This window comes from Trichechus manatus, unplaced genomic scaffold (genome assembly GCF_000243295.1).
Source record: "Trichechus manatus latirostris isolate Lorelei unplaced genomic scaffold, TriManLat1.0 scaffold00011, whole genome shotgun sequence".
NCBI classification, from domain to species: domain Eukaryota; kingdom Metazoa; phylum Chordata; class Mammalia; order Sirenia; family Trichechidae; genus Trichechus; species Trichechus manatus.
Window position 1 is genome coordinate 21,407,831 of NW_004443947.1, and position 23,992 is coordinate 21,431,822.

At 43.1% G+C, this 23,992-nt stretch overlaps 1 protein-coding gene across 1 annotated transcript in view; it reads left to right on the forward strand.

Moving 5' to 3' along the window:
• Nucleotides 1-23,992, forward strand: part of ATP10B (ATPase phospholipid transporting 10B (putative)) — a 117,437-nt gene that overhangs the window by 34,782 nt on the left and 58,663 nt on the right. Inside the window, exons 4-6 of the mRNA XM_004371237.2 lie at nucleotides 10,421-10,506; nucleotides 15,248-15,354; nucleotides 20,355-20,486. Coding sequence (XP_004371294.1) covers nucleotides 10,421-10,506; nucleotides 15,248-15,354; nucleotides 20,355-20,486 — 325 coding nt within the window. The remainder of the gene's footprint in view (nucleotides 1-10,420; nucleotides 10,507-15,247; nucleotides 15,355-20,354; nucleotides 20,487-23,992) is intronic.

Genomic DNA, 23,992 nt, shown 5'->3' on the forward strand with positions numbered 1-23,992 from the left:
AAAAAAAAAAAAAAAAAAGAGCTACGGCTGCTAACCAAAAGGTCAGCAGATCGAATCCAAATCTAACAGGCACCCCCTGGAAACCCTATGGGGCAGCTCTACTCTGTCCTATAGGGTCACTATGAGTCAGAATCAACTCAACGGCAACAGGTTTGGTTTCTTAGATATACTTATTGTCATTGAGTTGATCATTGTTTCTATCCCATTTAAATGGACAGAACTTTTTTTTTTAAGATTAAATACATCTGGAGTTGTGCTGATACTTCCATTCAAATTCAGAGGTTTTTACTCAATTTCATGAATATTACATACGTAAATCCTTTCTCCCACATCAGGCAAAGTCCTCAACCACTGTACCACACAGCTTGCTTTTGATATTTGACACTCAGAGCAACTCTGAGATAGACAAAGAAAGAATAAGCAACATTTTGGAGATGAGGAAACTTAATTTCAGAGAGTTCGAATCTTGTCACAGATAATCCAGCTAATGTAGTGTTAGTAATGTTGAGCCAGAATTAGATCATTTTGCAAAGGTAATTCTAGGTGCCCTGGGTGGTGCAAACAGTTAAGCACTCGACTACTAGCCAAAAAGGTATTGGTTCCAGCCCACCCAGAGGCACCTCAGAGGCAAGACCTAGACATCTGCTTCTGAAAGGTCACATCCTTGAAAACCCTATGGAGCAGTTCTACTTCTGCACATATGGGGTCACCATGAGTCAGAATCAACTCAATGGCAACTAACAACAGGGTAATTCTTCTTAGATCCCTTTATACGTATTTTTTTATTTCTCAAATGAATATAATTTTCCATATACATAAGCGTTCGACTACTAACCAAAAGGTTAGCAGTTCGAATCCACCAACGGCTCCTTGGAAACCCTACAGTGCACTTCTACTCTGTCCTTTAGGGTCACTATGAGTCAGAATTGACTCGATGGCAATGGATAAAATATATACATGTTTTAGGGTATAATTATTTACAATAATAATTTGACCATGATTGAAGAAATCCAATTTTTCTCAAAAACTGTTACTTTAATAATTTTTATGCCCTGTGACCTCTTTTTAGTGACCCTCTCATCCCCAGTGTTACACTGAGGTGCAAGTGTGTGTGTGTGCGCACACACAGCATAGAAGATCCCCTCTTCCCAAAGTTTAGCACTATTTTCATACTCCTATTAAATGTCTTTCCCATTCTTTATCCCCTTAGGGCTTTACGAGGGGACTCTTCAAGGTTATGTGAAATATGTAACTACACTACAGTGTTAACAGGGGATGATAAATTATTTCTCCTTCCAATTACCTCCATACCCCATGATAACATATTTACATCTTAATAGTGGACTTCACTGATTTAACAACCGGGAATAATTATGAGTATCCCAAGCCACTGAGGGAAATGGTGTATCAAATGAGAGCCATACAAATCTAGTATACGGATTAGTCAAGACTCTTGGCTGCATGTGACAGAGACTCAATTCAAAGCAGCTTGAGCAAAAAGAGACCTTACTGGGAGAATACGGGTGAGTTGGGCCTCAGGGTCATGTGGAACCAGAAGTTCAGAGGCCATCAGTACAATCTCCCTTTCTTTCCAATGTTTCTCTCCATGATTAGCTACAATCTCTCAGACCAGCTCTCTTCACATGGAAGGAAACATGGCACTAACAGTACCTGAGCTTATAGCTTCACCACCAGAAAGAGACTGGAACCTTCCCTTACAGCTAGCTGAAAACTATCCCAGGGAAAGAGACTGACTGGCCTGGCTGGTGTCATGTGCCCACCCCTAGACCAATCAACTCTGGCTGGGATGTGAGGGGCGGTATTTTGTGACCGGCACTTCACTTGAATTTCATGGTTGAAATGAGGGAAAGACCACTTCTTCAAAATGATCTGTGGGGCAGCGGTGTTCTCAGCAACAGAGCAGTAAATATCCATTACATCTAGTACGCATCAGGGTTACATAAGCTAAGTTCTTTATGACTCAGGTATTTAAAATAAAAATAAAAAACACTTGTTGAGTCAATTCTGACTGATGGCAAGCTCACGTGTGTCAGTGCAGAACTGTGCTCCATAGGGTTTTCAGTGGCTGATTTTTTGGAAGTAGATCACCAGGCCTTTCTTACAAGGCACCTCTGGGTGGACTTGAAAAGCCAACATTTCAGTTTGTACCAGTGACTTGTGACTTCTGTACAATTCTTCCTTAAGGAGAGGGGCCTGATTTCCTCTGTCTTTCTGCTATAGGCCCTAGTGCTGTTCTTGCTTCCCAGAAAGCCCTTCCCTGCATACCCTTTCTATGCCTAGGCAACATTCTCTACAACGTACCCAAGGTTAATCACCCCTTCCTCTGTATTCCCATAGACTTTTTTCTTGCTTCTTCCAACTATTGCATCTACTTCATTGTAGTTTATTTTATAAATTCACATACTCAACAAATGTCTGATAAAGTCCTCCTTTTGTCAGATACTGTGTTAGGATTTTGTTGTTGTTGTTGTTTGTTTATCAGCAGAGGCGACACTTGATGATTGTATTTTCCATGGCCAGCTTAGCATAGAGTTTCTCAGACTGGAGTTCATTCATGTCTTTTTAACCCCTTTTGCCAAAAGCCTGAGGTGCAATTGATAGAGTCTCGTGCCATCTTCTCAGTTAGCCATAGCAAGAAAAATGTGGACAGAAAAGGCACCACTGCCCATCTGATGGCAGCTACCCCCATTTCAGACGTCATGCCGTTTGTTCATTCATTCACAAAACGCTGATTGAATGCCTTCTACATGCCAGGTGCTGGACCATGCTCTGGGGGTCCAGAAGTAAACAAGAGAGACACTGGCTGAGACTTTATGTTCTAAAAGGGGATTACACAAACAATTGTTGACAAACAATCACACAAATAATTCATTAGTTCCTTTTATGAATGACAGAAGAAATCATTCTTTTGCCATGTTGACTTGGCATGCCAAACCCATGCTTTCTAAGTTGGCAAATGTCATAGCAAGATTTCAAGCTAAATTTAGTATCATCCCTGAGTAAGAAACAGAATACAGTGTTTGCCCACTTGAAAAAAGGAAACAGACTGTAAAAAATCTTTACATACAGCCTTCCTTACGCAGCTCAATTGGTCTGTTTCTTTTGTGAATCACTGAAGGAGGAAGGGAGAGCCAAGGTTATTAAATATGCAGATGGTTTCCTCACCCAGAGCCAGAGAGGACAGTAACTGCCAGTCACTCTGTAGCAGGTTATCTTAAAAATAACTCAGACCAGGAAGCAGGAAGGTTATCAAGTGCTGGTAACTGTCATTAGTTTTCAGATAGGGTTCTCGAACATCAGGAGGTCATTTCATCCGCATGCCAGGAAAAAAACACTCAAATCACCAAGCTCAGCAGCTGGGGTGTAAAGAAAGTTAGCTTTCAACACTTTTACAAACTAGTAAACAAAGCACATGCACACACACAAAATAAAATAAAACTTTCAAATGTATTCTTTCAAGGTTGCAGGGTACCTCCCATGATGTAGCCTCATGGTTAGCCTGGGCTGAGTACCCTGTAACCCCTAGTGCTCGGCACAGCTTCACATGAGTGCTCCACTATGAGTTACTGCTGCTGCTGTCACTGCCGTCATCCCTGGGAAGGGGGGAGGCGATGGTGGTAGTGGTAGTAGTCATCTAGCCCGAGATGTGTACAGATTCTGAGAGCTGTAGAAAAGCTCAGTGATCACTGACTCAGCTCTTCGTTTTTACAAAGGTACTTGTAGTAAAAATTCAATAAGTGATGATTGCTGATATTCAAACACTCCTGCATTCCATGTTTGAAGGAAAAGTTTGGCTGGTTTCTCTTCCCTCAATTGACAGAATACTCTTGAATAATAGTTTCTAATGACCATGGAGGGGTTTCAAAGTGGTCTAAGATGTGGTTCCTGTCCTCTAGAACTTAGTACTGTTGTTGTGAGCTACCACTGAATTGACCCCAATTTATGGCAACCTCATGCCCAATGGAATGAAAAGCTGCCATCTCCATGATTGGTTGCAAATCGGACTGTTGTGATCCATAATGTTTTCATTGACCAATTTTTGGAAGTAGATCTCCATGCCTTTATTCCCAGTCTTAGTCTGGAAGCTTTGCTGAAACCTGTTCATCATCATAGCAACACACAAGACTTCACTGACAGATGGGTGGTAGCTGTGTATGAGGTGCGTTGGTGGCTCACAGGGAAGATGAGAATTCTACCACTGAATTATCGATGTCTTCAAGAACATACAACTATGGGTTCCTTTCCTTTTTTTTAACATAAAGACCCTTTTTGACCATCAAAAATTGTTTGTTTTTTAATTTTATTGTGCTTTAGGTGAAAGTTTACAGCTCAAGTTAGTTTCTCACTCAAAAATTTATACACATATTGTTTTGTGACATTGGTTGCAATCCCCACAATGTGACAGCACTTTCCCCCTTTCCACCTTGGGTTCCTTGTGTCCATTCATCCAATTTTCCTGTCCCTTCCTGCCTCCTCGTCTTTGCTTTTGGGCAGGAGTTGCCCCTTTGGTCTCATGTATTTGATTGAACTAAGAAGCACGTTCCTCGTGTGTGTTATGGTTTGTTTTATAGAATGCTATGGTCTGTGGCGGACAGAGATGGCTCCTCAAGAGGGGGTAACCCTTGAGCTTGGCGATGAGAGTTTAGGGGGATTGTCGATATGGAAATCTTGGGAGAAAGCATAAAAAAGGCCTACGAGGTCTTCTTTGTGGCCAGACAGCAGTAGATGCTTACATCAAGCAAAGAACAAGTGCAACTTTTAGAATCAGACAAATCTGGGTTCTAATGAGCTGTGCGACCTTGGGTAAGTTACTTAGTGTCTTTGACACTCAGTTTTATCTTTAATATAATAGAGCTCCTGAACACTTCACAGGAGAGTTGGGAAGATCAAATAAGATAAAGTAAATAAGTAGCACATTTTGTAAACTGTAATTATACTAAATAAATAATTGTCGTTATTTCTTAAAGATCCAGACGTAAGTATTTAATATGGCCATGGGACTGAGTAGGCCACTGTGTTGATTAGGATTCTCTGTTTGCCAGCAACAGAAACAAGTCTGACTAACTTAAGCAAAACAGAATTATTGCAAGAATGTGGATGTGGGTTAGGGAAGCTCACGGTATGGCTCACAAAATAGAAGGGAAATTTAAGGTCCAGGCTCAGAAAGGACAAGAACCGGGAAACTTAGTGTCAAGGGGGAGTATTAGTATCAGGAATTATTTGATAGTCTTAATTTTTTTTTCTAGCTTCAGTCAGTCCATTCAAGTCCAAGTCCCACAAGTGGGCCGTGTATCTTGACTTACAACCCCATCAAGATGATGACTTGGGAAGTAGAGCTAGTTTCCCAAAAGGAAGTCAGGGGGATATTATGAAAGGAGAGTGAAATGGAAGGTGGATAGCCAGAAAACAACTATCCACTACAAACCATTTCAAAAGATCATCGTGTATTTATTCAGTCACCTACATTGCTCAACTTGAAATTCATTTATGGCGATAGTGGTCAATAAGCCTGAAAAAGTAAAACTTGAGGCCAGTGCAAGGGAAATGGCTATTTTAGCTGTGGGAACATTTTTCAGCCTGATAGTTTCACCCACCCTGGATTTCCTGGTGGCCCTGGGAGGTGGCAGTCTTGCTGTATCTGGGTCACAGGTCAGTGAGGAGTACCGTCACCCCAGACAAGTTATTACACTCTGACACTTGGCCCACAGTCCTTTGTTGTCAAAGGTACGGCCATTGACTCACCTGTACTACACTGGGAACTTTGAGTTTTTATGGCTGTAATAGTTGATTTGTGTCAATAACCCCTACCTTTCCTCTGATTCTCTCCCACTTTCCTCATGGCTCACACATCCTGGGTATTCAAGAAATGCTTGAATGTATGAAAGAATGAATGGGAGACTAATCTGGGATCTAGGACTTTGACTACATTTTTTATTAGTTGAGGCAAAGTATTTCCATTAGTGAATCTGTCCTATTCCCATAAATCAAAGTTTAAGGTTGTATCTGGGACTTTTCCTAATTGAGTGGGGCAGGCTTTACAATAAGGCCTTCTTTGTAACTCCTCATCCATCATCTTTCGATATATACACTCCTAATATCTCCTTCTCCAATACTAACCTTATCTCAACAGATTAATGTGGCATGCCTATTAACACGAGGCATTGTAGGAGATGCTCCAGAGGAAGCTTACCATTTATTAGAGGAACCATAAATCCAGATACATTGTCTTAAGTGGAGGCATAAGCAGTGTGGTGTGCAAGCACATAAGAAGAGCAATTAATTCTGATTGATTGGGGTGAAAGGGTCTGTGAAGGTCGGGATGAGCTTCATAGAGGAGGTAGCAAAAAGAAAAACCTCTTAAATGCTAAAAAAAAAAACTCTATACATACATATCATCAGATAAATTGCCCTCTACATAGGTAATCGGAGCCCTGGTGGTACAGTGGATAAGAGCTCAGAGGCTAACCAAAGGCTGGCAGTTCAAGTCCACCAGTTGCTCCCTGGAAACCCTATGGGGCAGTTCTACTCTGTCCCGTAGGATCACTATGACTCGGAATTGACACAACAGCAACGGGTTTGGTTTGTTTGTTTCATGTAGGTAACTTAGTGCCTTAACTTCAACCCTTTGAAGGACCCCTACTTTAAAATACAAATACCGTTAGGAGAGGTAATACATTTCACTGCTTATTAGTTGTAGTGACTATTCCATATTTTCTATCATATATTAGAGAATTAATGCATTTATTACATCAGGTACTTCAGTCAGAGGAAGTGGGAAAGGACTATAGAAAGGTGAGTGGAGCCTAGAGGTCCTAACTCTAATCTTTCCTCTGCACATCAAAGTAACACCATGGTTAAAGAGCCGACTGTGGAGTCAGAAGTCCTGAAGTTGAATCCTGTTTTCCTAATTTGCTGGCTGTATGCACTGGGAAGATCAATGAATCTCTCTAGGCCTTAGTTTCTTTATCTGCAAAATAGGGATAATAACAGTACCTATATGACAGAGTTATTGTAAAGTTAAAGGAAATAGTATTTACAAAATACTTAGTTGATGCCTGGCACATAATAAGCATTCAAGAAATTCTGCACTAGTAGTAATAGTAATAATAATAGAAGGAGAATGACGAAGAGGGGGAATAAATATGATGATGATGATGATTGGCTTTGAATTCCAGAGAGGTAGGTTCTAATCTCAGCTCTGTTACTTGCCAACCATAAGACAATTACTTTACCTCAGCCTCTATTTGTACGTCGGTGAAAAACCCTTAGAGTCATTACGAGAATTTAATGACAGATGCTTAAGGCGTGTGGGTCTTGCCCCCAAAGAACCTCAGAGACACACACCCTCCTCTGGAAATGGCTTAATAACTCCCCTAAGCCCTTTTTGCTGGTCAGTGGGACCTTCATCAAGGACCTTATATAAAAGGGCAGAAAGAAGAAGAAGGTGAGGTGAGCTCTCTCCACAAACTGAGAAAAGCTACGGAGTGGAGAAGGTGGCTCTACCCATCACAGAAGGGAATCAGAAACTCCTGAACAAGGTCAAAATAAGAATTTCTACAGCTTTGTAAGAGTTGACAACTCCCCCTGTCCTGACTTGGGGTCTCCTAGCAGCTTCCCTGGAGTCGTTGTTGTTGTTAATTGCAATTGAGTTGATTCTGACTCCTAGCGACCCTATGTGTGCAGAGTAGAACTGCTCCACAGAGTTTTCAAAGCTGTGTGACCTTTAGGAAGCAGATCACCAGGCCTGCCTTCTAAGTCACCTCTGAGTGGGTTAGAACTGCCAACCTTTCGGCTAGTAGTTGAGTGCTGAAGCATTTTCGTCACCCAAGGACTTTGTGAACTGCCACAAAAACCTTAAAAGTAAGCAAGTGAGAAAAGGCAGTAGTGAGAAGAGCAGGACACTTTAGAAGCTTAGGGGAGCAGGGCAACAGAGAGAAGACGGGATGCCCACCACATGGGGTGGAGGCTGAGAGGTGGGGGGAATGCCAGCACCTTGGGATGACTGGGTATAAATTCAGAGAGGCTATGAGAGGGCTCACCCCTCCCACCTTCCATAGAAATAAAATAAGAAACTCCTGCATGGTTTTCTTTGCAGACAGCAGGACCTGAGTGCTCCTTTTCATATATAGCTCATTTTGGGGAGAGAAGGAAGGAACTCAGGAAGAGACAGGTAGATAGAAAGAGTGGGTCACCTCTCCAGGAAGAGGGAAAGGCAGACAGAGGCCCCAGAGCCAGTGCCGAAGTAAAGGAGAGCATGGGACCAGGCAAAGGACACTGCAGGAGGAAGACAGCTGGGAAGCCCCAACTGAGGGACAAGAGAGGCAAACTTCACCATTGCCAGGACCCACCCACCTCTCAAGGTATTATTAAACAGACCACAGTGACTCAGTCACTGCAGCAGAATCATCAGCTCTCAGAGCTGCTGCCACTCATCTCTGAAATGAGTTTGGGTGGAGACACCCAGCAATAGCTGAGTGGTATGGATCAAGAGTGAGCCACGTGGCTTAATCAGGTGCATGGAAGCAGCTGACAAATTACAGTGTGATTTGTCATCATCTCAGAGCTCGGCAAGTGTTTGTCCCTGAAAGAATCGATACCTGTAGGGAAAAGCGCCATATTTTTAGAAACTCCTGGATGGGTAATTTATTTCAAGTGAGTGGAGAGTTTATTTATGTTGATGCCCCTACAGATCCAATGGACAGTATAGTAACACGAAGCCAAAAAATGCTATCATTTCTTCGAATCAATTTGTCCCTTTGAACAGCTGTACCTTGAAGCTCTCAGAGATAAATTCACTCCCCGTGCTAAAGCTCTACCCGGGAAACTTTCCAATTCCACCTTCAGCACTACTACCGTCTATTTGCATAGCATGCTACACAACTCAAAACCTTTCCACGTGGATTTTATCTCCTGAGGCACAAATGAGATAGGGGCAGGCATGTGGTGTTAGCCTCATTCTACAGATGAAGAAACTGAGACTCAAAGAATTGAACACAGTATTAGTCACTATGGGGTAGAGTTAGGAAGCAAGATCTCCCCACCTACATCTGTGTCCCCCCACTCAATTGTGCTATAAGAGCTTGTACAACTGAAAGACCTAAAGAAAGTAGAGAAACAGTCAGGGGTGTGTTTAAAATTCTTAGCTGTAAGAATGTTCACCCAGAGGCAGTGTGCTGCTCAGGTAAAGAACAGACGGTATGGAGTCAGACTCGGACTCAAATCCAGCCCTGGTATGGCCATGGACAGCCTACTAACTTCTCTGAGCCTCAGTTTTCCCGTCTCTAAAGAGTCCATAATTAAAGTTCCTACTTCACAGAGTGTTTATAAGCTTGAAAAAAGATAATAACTCATGTAAAGTTCTCACCATAGTGTCTGGCAGAAGTAAGAGTTCAGTAAATGCTAGTTATTTCATTAGCTACTGTTATCCCAGCAGAGTTCTTGGGTTGTGCAAACAGCACACGTAGCTGCTAAATGAAAAGTTGGAGGTTCAAGTCCACCGAGAGGTGCCTCAGGAGAAAGTCCTGGAGATCTACTTCCAAAAAATCAGCCAATGAAAACCCCGTGGAGCACAGTTCTACTCTGACACACATGGGGTCACCATGGATTAGAATCAACTCAGTGGCGACTATTTTACTTTCCCAGAATTTTTAAAATAGTAAGATAAATAGAAACGATGTAAATATTCAATAGTGAAATGAAGTGTAATACATTCATACAATCACTTTCCATGCAAATGTTAGTCAAGATGTAGAAAAAATTAATAATTTTAAAATACTCAAGATATATGAACACTAAACCTTATTTCTGAAATGTGTAAGTGTATATGTGTGTGTGCACACACATGCATATGTGTGTGGATATCTTTTTTAAAAGACTGGAAGTATTATATGCACAAGAATATTAGCAGTGGCTATCTCTATACAGCCAGATGCAGATTCATAATCCCTTCTTTTGATCATCTTTCTCTGTGCTGTTCAATGTGGCTATTTAAATTTAAATTAATTAAAATTATAAACTCAATTCCTCATTCCCACATTTCAAGTGCTCAGTAGCTACAGGTGGCTGATGGTTTCCACATTGGACAGTGCAGACTTAGAACATTTTCATGCTCACGGTAAGTCCTATTGGAGAGCGTTGGTCTAGATACTCAAACCCAGGCTTGCTGGTGAAATGTGTTCAGGGCAAGGACCTCCCTCTGCCTAGAATCCAACTTTTCATTTGTATCTACTTTCTCCTCCTTAACGAGGATTTAACTTTTCTCCTGATACAACTATCACAGCATGACAAAGCAGGGATTACCTTATTTGCAATGGTTCCAGCAGTGATTAGCTCTTCTGATGATCCTATTAAAACTACATCCTTCTGACTTAATAACCTCACAGTGTCCTCTCTCCCATAGGAGGCACAGTTCAAACCGGAACATTTCCACAATACCATTGTGTGTGAGAAACCCAACAACAACCTCAACAAATTTAAGGGCTATATGTAAGTATTAAGTATCTAATGCCCACAGGCTGCTTGTAAATATCTCTTCTGCAACTAGAAAACATATTTTCTTGAAATGGCCAAACAGACATCTGGACTCTGAGGAAATGCATTTCTTGTTATCATAAAGAAGATCCAGAGAAACCTAAGTAAAGTTGGGAAACTTTTCTCATCTTTTTTTGTTGGAGTGACAGTTAATTATCTTGCAGGGTTAAACTCACTAATGGTTCTTTAACCCGATGATGAAATAACATCAGAAACAAGACCACTCTCTGACTCAGGGGAGACTGTTGCTGTTAAGCGCCATCAAGTCGGTCCTGACTCATAGCAACCCTATGTACAACAGAATGAAACACTACCCGGTCCTGCACCATATTCACAATTGTTGCCATGATTGAACCCATTGTTGCAGTCGCTATGTCAATCCATCTTGTTGAGGGTCTTCCTCTTTTACACTGACCCTCTACTTTGCCAAGCATGATGTCCTTCTCAAGGACTGGTCCCTGCTGATAACACATCCAAAGTAAGTGAGATGAAGTCTCACCATTCTCACTTCTAGGGAGGCAAATATGAATTAAGATTGGTTCTCTAAAAGAGCCTCTATTACGTTGTCATTAAGAACACAGACCTTGGAGTTTAGCAGACCTGGGTTTAAAATCTGGTTCTACACTTACAAGCTGTGTGACCTTGGGTAAATAAATTAACCTCTCTGGGCCTTGATTTCCACACCTGTAAAATAAAGATTGTAGTCCCTTGCAGTGCAAACAGTTAACGTGCTCAGCTGTAAACTGAAAGTTTGGAAGTTCAAGTCCACTTGGAAGTACATTGGAAGAAAGGCCCAGCAACCTACTTCTGAAAATTAGCCATTGAAAACCTTTTGGAGTAATTCTACTCTAACACACACAGGGTCGCCATTAGTCAGAGTCAGCTCAATGGCAGCTGGTTTTGATTTTCTAAAACAAAGATTATAATATCTACATCACAGGATTTTTCTCTCTGGGAATTAAGTTGTTTAGCACATGCAAAGCCCTTAGCACAGTACCTGGCACCCTTGAAATACTCAGTTAATGGTAGCTGTTGCTGGAGCTCTGGTGGTGTAGTAGTTAAGAGCTTGGCTGCTAACCAAAAGGTCAGCAGTTCAAATCCACCAGCCACTCCTTGAAAATTCTATGGGGCAGTTCTACTCTGTCCTGTAAGGTCACTATGAGTCGAAATCCACTCAACAGCAATGGGTTTGGTTTGGTTTTTGCTGCTAGTATATTATTGTTATTTTTATTCTTCAACTTTGTTTCTACCATCCATTGAAAAAAAGATCCTGCTCTCACATCAGACTAATAGTGCTATGCAAAATAAGAGCAATAGTAATAGGTGAATAAATGCCCTCATGTGGTATTTTAACAGTTTATGGAGTTATTTCACAGACTATCACCTCTTTTAACCTTTACAACAACCCAAGGAAGCAAGTTATTATGAGTCCCACATTACTATGGGGAAATAATAATCTAAGACTTTTCAACATTCACCCAAAGTCACAACACAGCAAGTAAAAGACAAAGCCAGTACTTAAATTCAGGCCTTTCGTTTCCAACTCCAGTGTGTCATCCATTGCCATGCAGTCCAGAGCTCAGCCAAGGTATGTATGGTGGCTGCTCTGCCAGTAGGGTCTGAAATGAGGCCTAGGAGACTTCTCGGGATGTGGATGTCTATGCAGTCCTTACACTCACATTTTCTGAGGTCATACGGGATGTAAGAGGAACAATGCAAGAGGGGAGAGGATAAGAACAATACCAGAGAAAGAGTGGCTTTTAAAGGCAAATTATTTTTAAAATGCACAGAGAAAACAGATGGAGACAGGCAGAGAAGGGCGTGAACTCACGGGGAAGTGGAGTTGTTTGTTGCAGGTATCTGGTGAGACAGAGCTCTAGCAAGGAATGCCAGGGTTTGTGGATTTGGCTCATGCCAGGTTACCCACGCCTTGAGTCATTTTCCTTATCCCCTTAGACAGCAGCCTTATTGCTGGGTTTCTATTTGTGATCCTTTCTCCCCCAACTGCTCCTGCCAGCAGCCAGCCTTTCTCAGCTTTCAACCTGGGCTTGGCCTCACCCATCTCAGACAGGTTTCAGGGCAGAACTTTCCAGCTTCACTCAATGCAGGATCTCCTTTCCCTGGTTGCTATCCCTAGAGACCAGTCTTTCCCCACCTGCCAGGGCCTCATGGATAAACCCTCTCGACCAGTCGGTCAGTCCAGTGTAGCCAACCCATGGGATGGATGCAGGACAATTGTCCAGGGTGGTCCTGCCTCCTCTGCTTGGCAAGGAGAGTGTCCTCGGGTCCAGCATTCACAAATAATCTTCACCCTCTTCCTGAGAAAACCTACTGAACTGAGGGCTCCAGGTTTCCCCCAAAGTTTCTGCGGGTTTCCCTTAATTAAGGAGTTTTCCTGTGACTGCCCAGACTGGCTAAAAGATGAACAGCTTTTAATGCTCTGCTTTAAAAATTAGGGGTGTCAGATTTGAAAATGGAACTTTTAAACAAAAAGATTTCTCTTGAGCAGTGGTTTTCAACTAGGGGCAATTTTCCCTCCTCTCACTCTACCCCCACAGATATTTGGCAATGTCTGGAGATGTTTTTGGCTATCACAGCTGAGGGAGGAAAGTGCATCTGACATCTAGTGGGTAGAGGCCAAGGACACTGCCAAGCATCCTACAATGCACACGACAGCTCCCACAGCGAAGAATTATCCAGTCCAAATTGTCAATACAGCCAAAGTTGAAAAACGCTGCTCTAGTGTCAGTTAAATAGAGCATCCCTGTAAACAAAAAACACTAAATAGAACAACAGGAGCTATGAGATAGCTAACCCTTTTCTACCATCCAGTGAAACAGGAACATTGCAACTAGGAGAGGTAGAAGCCTTTATCATATATTATCACCTCAGAGTATCCTAAAAATGTTATTTCAGCCACAAGCAACTGACAGGGAAGCATTCAAGCTTCACTAGCCCAATGTTCTACCCACAGCCAGCTCCCCCCTTGATAGAGAGAGGCAGTGATGTTGTTCCTAAACTTCAGCCATTCTTGTCTCATCTTGACGGTTTGTATCACATTCATAAAACATTTATATTTTTATTTACAAATTCTTTATTGAGTTATTTTTTTTCTTAAATTTATTCCAAAAGAAAAATTTGTATCTCTGGCCTGTGGGAAACCAGTATCACTTGCCATACATAGAAGGTAATAGTAAAAATTAGTACAATTAAATCAAAACTGTGTCATTCTATTCTAACCACAGACTACTGCTTGCCAAAGCCTACTCCATGTTAAAAAGGAAGATAAGTAGGTGATAGAAAAAGGTTAATGATATACCAGCACCAAACTGAGACATCCTCCTTGATAGAGTAAGAAGAACTGAAAATGGAAATAACTCTCTGATTCAGGTTAGGCTAATGAGGTACTACTTGGGGAACCCTACTGTAGTGAAATCGAATTAGGTTTGGTGCCCGTGGCCTGGATTCCCAAGTCCTAGAATGTTCCATGTGCTAGGTGTGTGGCTCTGAAAAAATCAGCCTCTCCGAGCTTCAGCTTTCTCTTGAGTAAGGATAACCATCTGCTTACTTCCCTGAGCTATGAGAGTTAAATTAAACAATGTAAGTAAACCTACTGCATAAATACAGTAAAGAATTAATAGTATTAAAAGTCATATAGAGCAGCAGTATAGCACTCTGGTGTCAGACTTCCTACACTTAAATTTTCATTCTGCCATTACTAGCTCTATGAACTTGCCTCAGTGTCCATATCAATAAAGTGGTTATGATAATATGACCTATCTTATAAGGCTGTCATGAAGCTTAATTGAGTTGATACACGTAAAACACTTAAAATGGGACATAGAGAACTGAAGTGTTTAAGAACTATCAGGAGAAAAAACCCTCAGGGTTCAGATTGTCCTTTCTCTGAGTAATGTTTTTGGAAAGTTATAGTAAAAATTCTTGAAAATCCCAAAAGAATGGCATCAGTGTAGAATAAGGATCAGACCTCAGGTAATAACTGGAAGTGCCTGGACTCAGGAGTCTAGTATGAGGTGGAAAACTGCAACCTTCCCCCTGGCTAGAGGAAGAAACTCTCTCTGCCTTAAGAAGCTGCTTTCCAGTAAACTGGGCACTCGGGCCACTTCCATCTCCTATAAGGTCTGTTTATTTTATGAGAGACTGAGTGAGGGAAGGATGGGACAGGAGGCTGAGGGAGTGGTGTATCTCAGAAGGAGATGCTCCTGCGTGGTATGGAAAGAGGGCCTCTCTAGGGTCTTCTATGGACTCAGGCGTTCAGTATGTGCAGTTCTTGTCCCAGCAACTACTTGAATGAGCATGTGAACGTGTCCTAAAGGGAACACAGCTCCGGTCTGGTACAGCCAGAAGCCAATTCCCCACATTTTGGCCCTACAACCATTTTGAGTGCGCAAATTGAAGCCAAGCCTTTTTCAGCGCCAAGTCCTGCCTTTTGTGTGGCTAAATAATGATGTCCACAGGGGTGGACAAATGCCTTCTCATGGTCCAGCCTCCACCTAGGCCTCCGAGGAGAAATGAGGAGTGTGCTTGAATGTGAAAGAGATTAGATTCTGAGTCAGTATCACTCCTCTGGTAGGGAGGAGAGGGATCATGTTCACTCTCCACTTCTAGCTTAGCGACACTAACCAAAGACAGTATGGAGAGACCACCAAACCACCCCATCTTTCTTCGTTCTCAGGGAGCATCCTGACAAGACCAGGACTGGCTTTGGCAGTGAGAGTCTTCTGCTTCGAGGCTGCACCATCAGAAACACTGAGATGGCCATTGGCATTGTCATCTACGCAGGTCATTGTCCTTGGACAGTTTCTTTTGTCCCTTTTCTCTGTTGTCTCTCCTCTATTCTCTCCCCCCACCCCTGCCCCCTGCCTCCAAGTCCATCTTCATTCAGCAAGTCCTTGCCACAGCTCTAAGGGGTAATGTCATGTTACTTCCCGTTTCTCAACTAAGCAAACTGAGACTGGGAGTCACAGTGGCTAACTCCATCCACAAGAGACTTAATAAGATTCTGAGTTACTCTTCTGAACAAGACGGGGAGAGGGACCCACATTCATTCACTTCTTCTAGTTTTGTGATACTAATTAAAGACAAGATGGAAGTTACCTCCTTGAGCCTGAGGAATAATCTCACCAAACTTAGCCTCACCTTTTTGCCTCAATGTCCTCATTTGTACAATAAGAACATATGTACCTGCCTTACAGAGCACTCATGAGAATTAAATGACCCAGTGTATGTAAAGCTTCCAGCACTGTGTCTAGCAAAGCGAGGGATCATGAGTTTTAGTTGTTGTTTTTGCACTTACATTTGTATTATTATCGTTATTAACTTTATGGCTCAAGATATATATGGTGGTCCCTTTCTCTTGCCCACTTTGATTTTGCTTTCCAATGGAAAGAAGATGACAGCAGCACCTCTTACAATGAAATCTAAAGTCTTTGAGGACAGTCTTATGACCGCTATATCCCGAGTACCTACTGCCCAGTGCTTAATAAATGTCTGTACTCTATAAATATCTATTATTAAGTGAACAACCGAGAGACTTCTCTGACTTTAGAGGAAAGCATCTCCCTGGAGTATCTACCTTTGGTAGAATGCTCCAGAATACATTTTTTAAGGTCTCCCATCCACTAATATACTTGGGACACCTTGAAATATTGTTTGTTGTTTTTATTGTTGTTTGTTTGGGTTGGGTTGGGTTGGGTTGGGTTATTTGTTTGGGTCTGAGTAGTACGCCATTTTTCATGAACATGGAAGAGCATTTAAACATTGATCTACTCTAAAATTCACTTTTTAGGATTGTCAAAGGAAAATTTTTTTTTTTTTTTAATAATGTCACAATCTAGCTGGCTTTCCCTAATTTGGGGGAGGGGAGTTGTATTTGGCGGTTCAGGTGACTGCTTTTAATTAAGGGTCTTTGGCAGTGGAATTCAACGTCATCTGGTAGACCTACTGAAAATGACTCTCGAGAAAAAAGTAGGCTTAGAGCTTTGCTTGTCTGCTTAAACAGAAACAAAGAAGAAGCGTTGAGTGAGTGATGGAAGCCAGACATGAAGGGGCAGATGTGGAGAGAGGGTTAACTGTGGCTCTGGGAGTCAGGCTGCCTGGGGTTGAAACCCACTCACTTGCTACATGTTCCTAGGCAAGTTGACTAAACTTTCAATACAAAGGGGACTAATGGTTCCTACCTCATAGGGTTATAAAGCTCAAATGAGATTATTTGTGGAAAAAGGGCTTAACACAATGCCTGGCACGTTTAAAAAAGTAAGCAAAATGGTAATAATCATTTTTAGTGTTGTTATCGAGAGCAGGGGTCTCAACCTCGGCATTATTGACACTTTGGGCTGGATAATTCTTTGTTGTGGGGGACCGTTCTGTAGGATTTTTAGCAGCATCCCTGGCCTCTACCCACTAGATGCCAAGAGCAACTTTCCCTCCCCCCAGTTGTGACGACCAAAAATCTCTTGAGACATTGCCATTCTCCCCTGGGGCAGAGAGGGCAAAATCACCCTTGGTTGGGAACGTGTGGTCTTGAATTATGGATGGGCAAAATATAAGCACCTCAGAGCCAGAGGCCCAGAAAGGCCAAGGTGAGATTTCCAGAAGGAAGAGATCCAGTGAGCATACATGTGCTCCTCCCAGCTGCCATTATGAAGATGATGACAATCCTAAGAATGTAAAAGTAAACATTTGTTGAGTCCCTACTGTGTAGTACCAGAACTATTTTCGGTGCTTTATGTGTATTGATCCACCCTCTCCCCATATACACACAACCATTATCCCCCCCTTTACAGATGAGGAACTTGAGGTACAAAGAGATTAACTCACTCAAGGCCACAGGTCTACTGAGATTAACTCCCTGTAACCCAGGGCCAAGTACCTGCAGAACCGAGCTCTGTCTGACTCTAGAGCCCATGTTCTAACTGCCACACCATACTGCCTCCCCCTTAGCCCAGCTCTTGCCAAAAGAACAGAAGGATCCACAAAGACTTTCAGAAGGTGGGGAGCAGGTGAGTGAAGGGGTGACCTCACTACCCCTTGTGTGTGTGGAGCCTGAGGCAGGGGGAAAGTCCACGGCCCCAGCAGCACCGTCTGAAAGAGCCCATGGTGCCACAGGAACCTCTCACGACTGCAGCAACTTGAGTCTAATTTAATAAGCCTGGAGTCTATTCACTCCCACTGTTTTGTTGCCACTTTAAATCCACAAAGCAACCAGCTAAACAGCATTAAAACCATTCGCTGCTGGAGCTGATGTATTGGTTTTCTTTAATTGTGCACAGAAAGTATGTGACTGGCGTTTTCTAATTTGACTCCTGAGGCGACAGCACAGTAGTTAAAATTCAGCAGCCCCAGAGGACGGGCTCCGACTGAAGACAGAATCGAGGTTTGGCTCTCAGTTCTTAGCCGTGGGGCCTTGGGCAAGACACTTGCAATCTCTAAACCTGGCTTTCCTTACCTTTAAAATAGGGATAATAACAGCACCTAGCTCATAGGACTTTTGTGAGGATTCTAGAAGAAAATTCATTAAAAGTCTCAGCACAGTGCCCAGTCCTGAGTATTGTTATTGTTTATTTTCCACAGTGAAGCGATTACTGTTCTCACTTCCTGCCTAAACTTTGACACTTGACAGGATTTATAAATATCAATTCATGAACTCATTCAACAAATACTTAGGTTCCTACCATGTCCTAGGAGTCCCTGGGTGATCCAAGTGGTTAACGCACTTGGCTTCTTACTGAAAGCTTGGAAATTCAAGTCCACCCAGCGGCACCTCAGAAGAAAGCCCTGGTGATCTACTTCCAAAAACTCAGCCATTGAAAATTCATTGGAGCACAGTTCTGCTCTGACACACATGAGGCCACCATAAGTCAGAGTTGACTCAAGGGCAACTGGTTACTGGTTGCCATATTCTAAGCACTGTGGCATGAGGGAAGGACGCACAGTCCTGGCTTATGGGCTAGTAGCATTGTCTAGCAGGGGCCGTGGACAATGACACAGGGCTGAGAGGGGTAAGGTGTGGGGCTCTGTGGGAGCTCACAACAAGGGCACCTACTCTAGTCTAAGGGGTCATGGAAATGGCTTCCCAGAAGCAGAGGCATTTAGATGAGACCCCGGGGACAAGAAAGTGTCAGCCAAACTAAGAAGTGAAGGAAGAATGTTCCAGGCAAAGGAACAAGAAGAGTGAATCACAAGCTAAGGACCAAACTAGACAATCATCTTTCCAGCTGGGGCTGGGAAAGGCGGTTGGAAGAGCTGCTCTCCAGATTGGCTCTGCTCCTAGATTGCTGGGTCGCCTTGGGCAGGTAATTTACCTTCTCAGAGCCTCACTCCTCATTTGTAAAATGGGAATGCTAATCTGGTTTACAAAAAGAGAAGGAAAAAAAAGATGAAAACCAAACCAGTTGCCATGGAGTCGATTGGAGACACCATGCGTTGCAGAGTAGAACCTTTCGGAAGCAGATCACCAGGCCTTTCTTCTACAGTGCCACTCAGCGGGTTCAAACTGCCAACCTTTCGGTTACTAATCCAGCACTTAACTGTTTGTGCCACCCAGCGACTCCTACAAAAAGAGAAAAGGAATATGAATATTTCTGCAATCTGTAAAGTGTTGTGCAGCGTCATTTATTGAGCTTTGGCACAGCCTCTAAATGCATCAGAAGAGGAAGAATTCAGCCTATGTTGACAGAGAACATGCTGAAGAGAAGGGAGGTTCTTAATGGAGCCTTTCATGATTGGGACAGACTAGGCTGTTTCTCAGGAGAATAAAACCAATCTGCTTACCATGCATTTGCTCGTTCAGTCAACAAATATTTTGTGAGGTCCTCCTGCAGTTCTAGGATAGTCTATTAGTTCTGAGCAGGGGCCCTGCAGGCTGCCTGTGTTCCCATTCTGGCTCTGCCACCATCAGCTGCGTGACCTCTCGATTCTTGTTTCTTTGTCTCTGAAAAGTGAAAAATAATAGTCCCATCCTGCTAGGATTCTGTGATTAAAGGAACTAATTCATGTAAAGCTCTAATAACAAGGTCTGGCACATATACGCTAAAGGAATGTTTGAGATTATTATCACAGGCCTATTTTCTTAAAAAGGAGCCTTGGTTGCCCAGTGGTTAAGCACGCCGGTGCTAACTGAAAGGTTGGTAGTTAAGACCCACCAGCAGCTCTGCAGAAGAAAGATGTGGCAGTCTGTTTCCGTAAAGATACAGCCTTGGAAACCCTGTGGGGCAGTTCTGCTCTGTCCTCGGATGGCTGTGAGTTGGAACTGACTTGACGGCAACGGGTTTATTTTCTTAAAAATCGAGAGAAGGTACCTTCTAGTGGAAGGAAAAATAGACTGGGAATCAGAATCCTGGTTCTCATTTTGTCTCTGATGTTAATTAATTCTTTCATTTTGGGGAAGCCCCTCCCCCTCTCTGGTCCTCAGTGTCCCCAAATGCAAAATGAGGTGACTGGATGAGATCTGTAGTTTCAAACTTTGTTGTTCTTTCTTTGCACAAAATTTTATGTGGCACTCCAAGATAGGAGGGGAGCCTCTTGAGGCTAATGCTGGCGCGGGGCACAAACTCTACCCCCTGCATGCGGTGGCTCTGCCTGATGCACGGGGATGCTCAATAAATATCTGCTGACACACTTTGTGAGGCCTCTATAGCTGTTCTCAGCAACGTCCCTGAAGCAGGACAAGTTCTGGTTAGAGAACGAAGCCTCAGTTTCACAACAAGCTCCTGTGAGAAGAGCCAAGTGTGCATTCCAGGCCAGAGGCAATCAGGTGTTGATTTCCCCGTTCTCTCTCAAAGGCCATGACACAAAAGCCATGCTGAACAACAGCGGCCCACGCTACAAACGCAGCAAGATCGAGCGGCGCATGAACACAGATGTCTTCTCCTGCATCGGGCTCCTCTTCGTCATGTGCCTTATCGGAGCTGTAGGTATGGAATGTTTCAGAAAGAACAACAACACTGTAGCCTTCTGTCTCTTTGGGCAAGTTGCTTCAACTCTATGAGTCACAGTTTCCTTACCGGTTAAGTGAGGATAGTAAAAATCTATCCTGTCTAGGTTAACGAGATGCTAATGAGACAAAACACAAGAGAATCTCTCCTAAAAGGATTAACCCATTGTCGTCGAGTAAATTTTGACTCATAGCGATCCTATAGGACAGGGTAGAACTGCCCCATAGAGTTTCCAAGGAGAGCCTGGTGGATTCAAACTGCTAACCTTTTGATTAGCAGTGTAGCACTTAACCACAACACCAGGGTTTCCACTACGAGTCGGAATCAACTCGACAGCAACAGGATCCCAAAAGGATTACGTGCTATTTAAATATTAGGAATTTTCATCTGTCATTTATTTGTTCAAGAAATACTTACTGAACCTGCGCGCTCTGTTAGCACTGGAGGATAACAAGATGAATCAATCACGGGATCAGTCCTCATAGAGCTCATAATATAGAGCTAGAGGGAGTCCAACACATGATCAGGATCAATAATACAATCTGCCACCCTCAATGAGGGGATGCACACAGGTGCTGTATTCGTTTCCTACTGCTGGCACAAATTACCACAGAATTAGTGGTTTAAAACATCCCAAATGTATTCCCTTGCAGTTCTGGAAGTCAGAAGTCCAAAATCATTTTCATAGTGTGTCTTAGTTACAGAGGGCTACCATAACAGAAATACCACAAGTGGGGGCTTTAAAGAACAGAAATTTCTTTTCTCACAGTTCTAGAGGATAAAAGTCCAAATCAGGGTCTGGGCTGTGTCAATTTGTTCTGTGAGACTCTCTCCTGGTTTTGGTGTCTGCCAGCAATCCTTGGCATTTTTCCACTCGTAGATCTTCAAATGTTGTCTGTCTAGCCCCTGTGTATGTCTCTGTGTCTATTCTGCTCCTTTTATAACTCAGACGTGATTAAGCTGAGGAGACTCACCCTACACTGCCATGACCTCATTAACCTAACATAAAAGAAAACTCCTATTTCCAAAGAAGATTGTATTTACAGGTACAGGAATTAGGACTTCAACACATATTTGGGGAAGACACAATTCAATCCGTAGCACTGGCTTCAGGTCAAAGTTGTCGGCAGAGCTGGTTCCTTCTAGAGGTTCTGAGGGAAGGTTGTTTCCTTACCTTTTCTAGCTTCTAATGGATATCTGTATTCCTTGGCTTGCGGCCCCTTCTTCTATCTTCAAGGTACATCACTCTAATCTCTGCTCATACCACATTCTCCTCTTCTGTGATAGTATCTCTCTCTGCCACCTACTTATAGGGACCCTAGTGATTACATTGGGCCCACCTGGATAATCCAGGCTACATTCTCTATCTGAAGATCCTTAATCACATTTGCAAAGTCCCTTCTGTCATATAAAGTAGAATATTAGAAGGGTCCATAGATTAGAACATGGACATCTTGGGGCACTATTATTTAGCCTACCACAAGCATTTATGGGAGCACTAAGGAAGCAAGTCTTCCTTGCAGAGATGGGTGCAGTTAGGAGTTTGCCAGAGGAGGTGGATGATGGGGGCAACTATAGGGGCAGGACAGGATAGACAGCTATGAGGAGAAAGAGAGATGGCACAAACAAAGCATATTTTATGCACAGAATCATTTTATGCAGGGAAACAGTTGACTGTTTGATGTTGCAAGAGCAAGGCCAGGAATGGAGCCCTAATCAGAACCATGATGTGGCCAAGTTCTGTAACTGCTGTAAGTAGGAAGAGCTGTGGAAGGGATTAAGTAGGAGTGATCTGGAGGCATTTAAGTTGTAGGCAAAGAGGGACCCTCACTGGAGCTCTTACCCACTGCTACCCTTCTACGGCTTCACTCTAAGCATGGTTCTCAGGGCCGTGTGGGAGACCCCAAAAGGAACCAGGGAAGCTCAAAAGGAAGAACTCAAGTGCTGAGTCCAGAACCCCCTGCTGCCCCCAAACCAGTGAGCAGCGGTGGTGTTTGCTCTTCACTTGCTGTAGTCAGGAATCCTACCCATTACTGTTTTTAGAAAGAGAGTGTCTGAAAGGCCAAGGCCTTCCTGGGAATCAGAGAGAGTTTGTGTGCTGCCACAGTCAAGATGCTCTGATGAAGTCGTGTGGGCTGCCTGGAGTTTTTAATTAATATGTTCTCCAGATGGATCTAATAGCACTCTGCATGAAGGTGGCTCACTGCTGTAAGAACACCTGGAGGGGGGCAGGAAGCAGGCCCAGAAGAAAACAGTCCCCAGTGGCCACCTCTGCCCCTCAGAGGCGCTGCATATCTGTTTCCTCTGCTTCAGTATGTGCTTTTCAGGGAATGTCAGAGCTGGAAAGGATATTTGAGATCATCTCATTCTGTCTCCAGAGGAAGGAAGTTAATGATAAAGAGGTCATCACATGAGATAAGCTACAGGCAAACCAGAATCACCTTGGAAGATTCCTCAAAATAATAAATAAATTGAGAAAGTAATGGAGGGGGGCAGAACTCTATTCTGTCTGAGAATGATACACAGCAGCAGACCTCTGTTGGTGCCTACTTAAAGCACAGCTTCTAAGGGAGGTGAAAGCTCTCAAGCATTCCAGGGTTCTTTGCCACATGTTTACATTGATTTTGTAAAGGTGGTGTTTCTTCTTTCTTTGTCTGGGATGTCCTGCCCAGACTTTTCTAACCACACAACAGCTGCCCAGGTGTCAGGACCTCTCAAGGCCTCCTCCTTCATGTAAGCTTCTCTGGTTTCTCCCAAGGTCTTGTCTAGATCCTCTGAAGGGCAGTGGCTCTTACTCTATGTCATGTGTTTGACTCTTGGTCATTTTCTCTGTTATATTACCTTCAAACTGCATCGTGTCTGTAAGTTTCCTTTCCTCTAATGTGTATGATAGCATTGGTCCAGGGCCCTGGGTGAGAAATGGTCTTCAGGCAGGCAGCATTCCTTATGTCTTTTATTCCCTATAATTCATACCCTGGAGCTGGGAAAGGCAGCTGGTGTTTATTGAGCACATACCACATGCCAGTTACTAGGCTAAGAGCATTATACACACTAGGTTATTCTATTCTCACAGTAACTCTATGGGGAATGTAGAATTACTAATTAACAGCTGAGGAGACTGAGATTCAGAAATCTCTATAGTAGGTGCCAGATACACTTCATCTTATATAATCCTCAGATGCTGGGTGTTATTATCCCCATTTTGTAAACAAGGAAACAGAGGATTCAGTCTCTATCTGGCACTGTTGCCAAGGGCTCTCACAGCATTTCAGGCTCTGGCATAGCCCCTCTCACACTGTACAGTACTTCTGCTTTTTACTTGTCTGTTTCCATAACTCAGTAGGGAGCTCCTTAAGGACAGGACCCAGGACTAACTCCTCCTTGAATATATTAAATGTTGGCTAGAAGGGTGGATGGATGGATGGATGGATGGATGGATGGATGGATGGATGGATGGGTGGATGGGTGGATGGGTGGGTGGGTGG